This window comes from Monoraphidium neglectum (assembly GCF_000611645.1).
Source record: "Monoraphidium neglectum strain SAG 48.87 unplaced genomic scaffold scaffold02736, whole genome shotgun sequence".
NCBI classification, from domain to species: Eukaryota; Viridiplantae; Chlorophyta; class Chlorophyceae; order Sphaeropleales; family Selenastraceae; genus Monoraphidium; species Monoraphidium neglectum.
The window spans coordinates 1-8266 of record NW_014010892.1 but is presented as its reverse complement, the minus strand read 5'-3'; the positions used below and the strand labels follow the sequence as shown (position 1 = coordinate 8266).

Genomic DNA, 8266 nt, shown 5'->3' with positions numbered 1-8266 from the left:
CCCCCGCGCCGCCCCCTCGGCTCCCAGCAGCCGCGCGTCTGCCGCCGCCAGCAGCTGCTGGGCAGCTACCAGGTCCGCGGTCGCCAGGTCGGCCTGGCGGCGAGCCTTTTCAGGCACCGCCTGCAGGAGGGAGAGGGAGCAAACCGATTAGATGCAGCCGCAGCGACAGCCGTAGCCGCAGCTTTGTGACACGATTTGAGCACAACCAACTGGAGAAGCTGCGCTGCCGCGCGCCCTGCAAGGGGCGTGCACCAAATCACGCAATTGCAGCCAGCCGTACTGCTCACGTGCGCCTGTGGCAGCAGGAACGCCCGCTCGTGTCCGCCCCGGGCTGCCCCGCCCTGCAGGCCCCCTGCGCCACCCGCTAAAGAGGTGCTTCCATTGCATGGCGCCCCAAAGCCAGCCAGCACTGAAAATTCGCTGTATATAACCCGTGACGAGCCCCCTGGGCTGCCCCACCGCCCCACCTGCACAGTCAGCAGCCGGTTGGCCTCCGCCCTGTGGTCCCGCCTCAGCGCCGCCACCTCACCCTCCAGCGCCGCTGCGCGCGCCTTGGCATCCGCCGCCTCGCCCGCCGCCGCCGCCGCCGCGGCCCGGTGGTCGTCCAGCGCCGCCTGCAGGGCAGCAAGTTCCGACCTCGCACCCTCGATGGCCGGCCGCAGCATGGCCGCGTGGGACTCTGGGGGAGAGAGTGTGAAAAAATGGGTGAGAGCCGCAGCTCGGTTTCGGCAAGGCGCGGTGCGTGGGGCGCGGGTGGAGGCTGGACAGCAGTTGCTTGGGGTCAGGCAGGACGCGCTGAGGGTTCCAACTTTCAATCCCCCCTCAGCGCTCCTGCACACTCAGGTGCACCAACCCCTTTCTACAGAGCATACCAGCGCCCTAATCAGGCAGTGTCCCTTGCTTCAACAGTTTCCTCTCCACACAGTCAGGCACACACGCGCGCCCGCCCCCGACCCCGCACGCGCACGCGCACGCGCGCGCGCGCGCACGCACACGCACACGCGCACGCACGCACTCACACACGCACACACACACACACACACACACACACACATTCACGCACCAGCTGCACTCTCCAAGTGGTCCGCCAGCTCGTCCCTCAGCCGCCCAACCTCGGACGCCTCCAGCGCCAGCAGAGCGCACCTGCAGCAACACGCCGCGTCGCACCGCGCCCGCGAGCGGCGGCATTGCCAAGGGCCGTACGCGGTGAGGCGCGAGGCAGCGCCAAACAGTCGCGGCGCGCTCGTCATTGCGGGCGGTCCTCCTGGTATGGCACAGGCAGGCATCCGCGAGGCGTCCAGCAGAGGCCCGGGCGTGAGGGCCAGCGGGTGGGGCCCCTCACCGCTCGTTGGCCAGAGCCGCCTCCGACTGCGCCGCCTCCACATCCTCCTTCAGCACCTGCGGAGCGTGCGTTGCGCGACGGCGGTCGCGTCTGGCACCCACTGCCCTGCTCGCAAGCAACCGCTCCCGTGCCCCGCGCTGCCGAGGCGACGCCGTATTCTTCTCCCCACAGACGCTCCGATCGATGGCGCGCCCCCGTCTGTTGGCCTGCTGCCCGCGGGCACACCACGCTCGCCGCCGCGCCACCGCACCGAGCGCGTGTCGCCTGAAGCGGCAGCTGCCCCGCCGCGGGGCGAGCGTTTTCGGCCGCCTCCTGCGTTTTTGGCCCCCAGCGCTCTCACCTCTATGCTGACCCCCTGGAACTCGGCCGCCTTGCGCTGCGCGTCATGGGCCGCCAGCTCCGCCGCCTGCGCAGTGCAAGGACACGCGCGGCGTCGCCAGTTGCGCGCCAGATCTCGGCGTCCTTGCTGGCCTTGTGTGCGATTTGGGAGGGCCTCGGCGCTGACCCAGGCGCAGCCGCCGTTTGTGCCCGTGCGCGCAGCTAGCTAGCACTACAGCAGTCAAGCTCGAACGTATTCACCTCTGCTTCCGCTTTGAGCGCGACCGACTTGTCCTGCAGCTGGTGCTCCCGCCGCGCAGCCTCGGCCGCTGCTGCAAACAGCCGCGAAAAGCGCGCCTTGGCGCCTGCGGCCGCGTCCTGTGTGATGTGGCTGATGGCCACCAGGGTGTCGATCACCTGGCAGCACGTGCGGGGTGCCGTGGGACGTTGTAGAAGGTGGTCCGTGGCAGCAGCAGTGGCAGCAGCGGCGGCAGCAGCAGCAGCAGCAGCAGCAGCAGCAGCAGCAGCGGCAGCAGCATGAGCAGCAGTGGCGGCAGCGGCGGCAGCGGCAGCAGCAGGGGCAGCAGCACCGGCAGCAGCACCGGCAGCAGCACCAGCAGCAGCGGCGGCAAGAGTAGCGATGCGCAAGGCTTCACGAAGCCGCCACCGCAATGCTTGATGCAAGCCAAGATTTGAGCATAGCAATCATCTTATGACATGCGCGTTTGTTACGTGCTTTTTTAACACACTTGCTTCACGACGCACCTTGTAGGCCTCGCAACTGCCCATCTCCTCCATACCAATAAAATAGAGGTCGTCCATTGTGCGTGTCGATGCCCTAGCACGGCGCTCACGGGGCTAAAGCCGAGCCCATCGTTCCGGGGCAAGTCAAACTTTGCTTGTGTTTATATGCCTTTGCATGATAGATCATCTACGTCGCAGAATGCGTACAGTGACGCGAGATCGATTAGCGTGGGGGGGCGCCAAGAGTGTCACTACCGCAGACACAGCAGCACACAGCAGACGTGGCAAGCAGCAGTATGCTCAAAGCCATTGAAGTTTGCATCATACACGAGCAAATGTTTGTACCATAGAGGCAGGAGTGAATCTCATGCTCGTAAGAATTGATTCACAAGGTATCGTGACTCAGCACCTCACACCACAGCTGATGGCGGCCCGTGCATCGCTCGCTGCACGACAGAGTCCCCAAGCTGGCATTCTGGTGCGGCCCTACATATTTGCCGACATGCAGCATGATAACTGTGCTGCATTCGACGATTTTTTGCTTCATACGCAACGGGTAACCGGCTGTGTGATCCTGCAAGGTGAACCAACGTGCACTGATACAATCCGCCCGTGACTTTCGAGCCCTGCTTTACACTGTTGCAACGTAGGTTGGTGGCACAACAGTTTCTGTTCAAACAACCAACTACAAAAAAATCCATCATGCATTTCAGCAACAAAGTGCAAGGCTTCTGAGCCGCCGAAAGAGCCAGCACACATGCCAGGTGGCGCCAGGCCTGAGACAGGTTGTGGCAAGCCCAACACACCCCTTGTCAGGTATGCTAGCTGCCAACAACATGTGCTTGCATGAGCTCCTGCTACTTGCAGGGCTGATTCAAGTGGTGCTGTGCCTAGCAATGTTTACGCATGTGAGGGATATGTGCGTGTGTGTGCATATGTACGTGCATGTATGCGTGTGTGCATGTGTGTGTGTGTGTGTGTGTGTGTGTGTGTTTGTGCAGGTTTGTGTGTGCATGTGTGTGTGTGTGTGTATTCACACGTACTCGCCTTCGCACACATCAGTGCATCCTGACGAGCCCTGAGCGACACAAACCAGAGCACCGATCTGCAGGGGCGAGCAGTCGAGCCGGTTGCCGACCGCTGCATTCAGGCGCCGCAGCTCGTCCAGCGGCATCCCGTTGCTTGTGGCGATCGAGTAGCAGCTGTTTCCCGGGGCAGCGCGGACGGACCTGGTGCACGATGGCGAGCACTTGCGGCACCCACTTGGAATCTTCCTGCTGCATTCACTGACGAGGCTCGCGCCTCCGCATGGGCGGCAGCTCTGCGAGATACTCATGTCGCCGAAGCGGTACTGGTAGCAGGTGCCAATGCTGGCAGCGCCAACAGGTGCGTAGGTCAGGCCCCTGCTGTCTGTGTAGGTGAAGAAGCACCTTCCGTTGACCGTGACGGTGCCCGATGGCGGGCCCCTGGCACCCGCACCAGCCTGCGCCTGACCGCCGGCCTCGCAGCCTGAGGTGGACACCTGGTAATGAGTTGACACCAGCACAGTACTTTGTTTATTATTGTCTTGATGCAGAAGATTGTACTGGAATATCAAGTTTCATGCAAGCAAGCCCAGACATCAATGTTATCACCCGATCCCCGGCCGCATGGCAAGCAACGACAACCCGCGTGCTCGCCTGCAGATTATTCTGCGCAACGAGAATTCTGCAGCGGATGTCCTTGTCAGGGCAATCAGCAGCGACGTACAGCGGCGCCAGGACCAGCATGATGAATTGGAAGGCCAGGTGCCGGTACATTTTGGCAGCTGCGTGGAAGGTCGCCCCAACACACTTTGTATGTACTTTGTGAAAACGTTTGAGCATGTGGCAAACTCCTGTGCTGCATCTTATTGCAACCTGTGCACCCGCAAAGCTTCTTGTCACTAGATGCCATCGCAGTGATGAGCGAGGTGAGCAGTTTCCGGCGAGCACCTTCCCGGTCTCTGTTCAGCCCGCTCAGGACAATACTCGCGTCTGCTTGGTTTGGGATCTGTACCCAAGGTGACTCCACATTGTGAAATTGGCAGCCTCCACCTGAGTCCTGAAACAAGTGCCAGCCTGCGTGACTGATCAGCTCGCAGCTGCGGTACATTTCCAACAGGTTCTGGGCCCGGCCCAGCACCCTCCTTCCAGTGTCACAGTGTCTCAGTGTCTACCACGGCACAGTCGCGCAGCAAACCCAAAGTCAAATTCAATTTTTGATGTGTCTTTTCAGCAGATTCATCAGCCTGGATGGGGCACAGTCGCACCCACCGCCGTCGTCTTCTGGTCTGCTGGTCTGCTGGTGGCTGTACCGAGCCTGCCCGCGCCTGACTCAGAGCCCCACCGGTGCATGCGCTCACACCTCTGGTCCAATTGACCGGCCGTGTAGTGCCGCTGCATCGACATGACGATGCACTGGGGGATTAACGCTGGCGGCAGGCTGACAGCCATGAACTGTCAACCTCGTCTCTGCTCACTGACATGTGGGCGGATCTCGTCAGCCGCCGACGGCCTGTCGCACGCACTGAAAGCCAGCAATCACCAAATTGTCCTGCCTCAGCCAACCCCGGCACTGCGGCCCTGGCCCCCTCGCGTCACAACCCGCAGCGCCGCTGCAGCTAGCGGCAGCACCGCTCCAACTGGCGGCAGCACCGACAGCACACCCACCGGCAAGGTTTTCGAGCCACCTAGAGCGGACAAACACAAGAAGGCCGCGGCTCTATCTCGTGATGGCGTCTGTGTCCCCAGGCTTGACCCGCGTGTTCTGCAAGGGCGCGCCTGCGCGCGCTGCCTGGATCAAGATCAAGCCGTTCACCGACCAGGTCCGCTTTGCTCGCCTACAGGGCAAGACCATCAAGCTTGCCACCTGCAAAACAAACCCGCCTGAGGCCATCACCCAGAGCTCCTCCTGCCTCTCCACACACTCGGCTTGCCGCCTTCAACACCCCAGGCCAGGGCACCAACAAAAACAACACCAAACAACACTAGCCATTCACACCCCTCCCTCAGCCGCTCTGCGGCCACCAGGCCGCGTCTGCTAACTGTCGCTAGTCGTCGCACTGCGCCGTTGGCGCCAGCTGTCACTGCCCACCGCCAAAGTTACGAATGTGCGCCGCTGCTGCGATTCACACAACCAGCTTTGACTGCGCCGTGCCAAACTTGATGTGGATGTGACAAGGTTTCTTTGACATCATATCCCACTGGCGGCGGGGGATATCGCAACCGCTGGGCGCCTGGATGTGCGCTGCGCACTAAGCTGGTACCAAGAGTGGTCTGTCGCAACAGCTGCGTCACGCAAACAAAGCAGTCCAGCGCTCAAAACTTTCCTTCATAACAAGTGAACAACGCGAAGGTCACCTCGACAACACCCTTACCACCTCAAGCGCTCAAAAAACCGTGCTGCAGATCACCTGCCCCAGATCACAGCCATGAGGATCGAGGAGGTGGCCTCGACCACCAAGACTCAGCGCGTAGCCACACACACGCACATCAAGGGGCTTGGCCTAAAGGACGATGGCACCGCCCATCCCATGGCCGCGGGCTTCGTGGGCCAGGAACAGGCGAGAGAGTCGTGCGGGATCGTCGTGGACATGATCAAGCAGAAGAAGATGGCGGGACGTGCCCTTCTCATGGCCGGCGCCCCCGGGACCGGCAAGACCGCGCTCGCGCTCGGGATAGCTCAGGAGCTCGGTACCAAGGTGAGGCAGCGGGTTTGTAAAAGCGTTTGTGAGTCGCGGTTGCCTTGCACGCACAACGGTATCGACGGCCGGGGTGGCCAAAAACGGCCAGCGGCGGCGCAGAAGCGGCAGACCTGATCGAGCGCCTCACCACCTCCGCATGGCGATACGGCCTGCAGCCAGTGAATATAATTGAAGTAATCAGAGCCCGTTGCGCGCGGCATCGGCGTTTCCAGGCCCCGTGCTGGCACCTCGGCCGCTTGCACGCACCCCGGCCTGCTGTTCCGCTCGTGCAGACCGGGGCAGCTGGCCGGCCTACGGCGTCATGCGCTTCGCCGCCGCCCCTGTCCCCCATGGCGCCGCGCCCGCCCCCTTCCCAGGTGCCTTTCTGCCCCATGGTGGGCAGCGAGGTGTACTCGTCCGAGGTGAAGAAGACAGAGGTGCTCATGGAGAACTTCCGGCGCGCGATCGGTGCGTGATGCGCACGAGAGCGGGCCGGGCGCCGTCTGGGCAGGCTGCTGCCCTCCAGGCGGCGGTGGGTTCAGCCGGCGCGCCTCGCTTTGCTCCTGTGCCAGCGACGGCGGCAGAGCGCGCCGGTGAGGGCGCGCGCGGGTTGGCTGCAGCGCGCGGCGCCCACCCCGCGGGCAGCAAGCGTCGCCGTCTCGTGTCCACGCTGCTGACTCTATAGCACCCGACCCTCCCACCCCTGTCCCCAAGGCCTGCGCATCAAGGAGAACAAGGAGGTGTACGAGGGGGAGGTCACGGAGCTCACACCAGAGTACACAGAGGCTGAGGTGGGGGGGGCACTGGCAGGGCAGGCTGCGAGGCGCGATTTGGAAGCGAGTGTGACGGGACGGGGTGGGGGCTTGTTTCCGGAGGTGCGGAGTCGTGGCGGAAGGGATGTTAACAAGCAGCACAGAGCAGGGGCCACTTGGCAACGGGGTTTATGTGGCGGAAGGCACATGCAGGTGCAGGTACGGGGGCTGGTGGGCCGGCAACAGGGGCGGCGTGAGGGCGGCCGCTAACGTGCGCCCACTGTCGCGAGCCATCTCACGGGCGCGCTGCGGCCCAATGTCAACCACACATGCCGGACCAACGGGGCTGACCGCAACGTGCCGCCTCCGTCGCGCCTGTCATTATTTGGCGACGCTGCCTGAGGCGTCCCTCCTCCCCCTCATAACTTTGTCCCCGGTAGGCTGGTGGGTACGGCAAGGTGGTGAGCCAGGTGCTCATTGGTCTGCGCACTGTGAAGGGCACCAAGCAGCTCAAGCTGGACCCCACCATATACGACAGCCTGCAGAAGGAGAAGGTCCAGGTGGGGCCAGCAATAGGGGGGGGGGGGTGGCTGCTGTTCTCGGTGGCGGCGGTGTCGGCTGTGGTGGCGTGGGTGTGAAGGGGGATGGCGATTGTGAAAGCGGTGGTGGTGGCTGTTTTGGTGGTGGTGGTGGTGATGGTGGTGATGGTGATGGTGAAGTTGGTCACACGGTGTGTGGTGGGGTCGTCGGCCTGGGCAAGGCAGGCCGCCGCCGGCCGTCCCAGCCGTGCATGATCACGATGTTGCGAAGAGCACACGCTGCTGGACGGCCTGTCGCGCGCCGCGTCCCCGGGTGGGGCGCAGCGCCTTTCGAACCCCCCGGCGTCGAGACCTCGCCCCCCTCCAACATCGCGACCGCCGCGCCCCCCAGGTCGGTGACGTCATCTACATCGAGGCCAACAGCGGCGCCGTCAAGCGCGTGGGGCGGTGCGACGCGTACGCGACAGAGTTTGACCTGGAGGCGGAGGAGTACGTGCCCCTGCCAAAGGTGGGGGGGGGGGCTGGTCTGTGGAAAGGGTGGCTTGAGGGCCTGCAACGGGTGCATGTGTGGGGCAAGGGGTTGAAAAAGTGGCAGCTGGCCCGTGTGGAAGTCGGGAGAGTGAGTAATTGTGTGTGTGCATGTGTGTGTTGGATACTCATCAACCAAGTAATTGCGAGTGGAGGGTACGTGCTGTGCGGGGGGTCTCGCTCCTCGCGCGCGCGCCAGTCCATTGAGGAGGGCACGTCTGATGCGGTTTCTCAGGTCGGGCGCGCCATGCTGGGGGGCTTCCCTCTACGCAACCCGCAGCGGCGCAAGGCCCCCCACTCAATTGGTGCCTCCCCTCTGGGGATACCATGACAACCCCCC

The 8266-nt window shown here is 63.3% G+C and overlaps 2 protein-coding genes across 2 annotated transcripts; one reads left to right on the top strand and one right to left on the bottom strand.

Annotated features, from left to right (window-relative positions):
- Positions 1–69: 69 nt before the first annotated feature.
- On the bottom strand, positions 70–2482 carry MNEG_11425 (hypothetical protein; the record flags this gene model as incomplete). Its single annotated transcript, XM_014040104.1, has 8 exons — positions 70–120; positions 468–679; positions 1064–1143; positions 1343–1398; positions 1683–1748; positions 1922–2077; positions 2107–2334; positions 2426–2482. Coding segments are annotated over 8 exons (906 nt in total), but the record flags the coding sequence as incomplete, so codon positions are not given.
- Positions 2483–5156: 2674 nt separating this feature from the next.
- On the top strand, positions 5157–8257 carry MNEG_11424 (RuvB-like protein 1 (pontin 52); the record flags this gene model as incomplete). The annotated part of the gene is made up of 7 exons (XM_014040103.1): positions 5157–5249; positions 5847–6125; positions 6485–6575; positions 6822–6898; positions 7300–7419; positions 7790–7906; positions 8126–8257. The coding sequence occupies 7 exons, from the start codon at positions 5157–5159 to the stop codon at positions 8255–8257; spliced, it is 909 nt and encodes a 302-aa protein (XP_013895557.1).
- Positions 8258–8266: the final 9 nt, after the last annotated feature.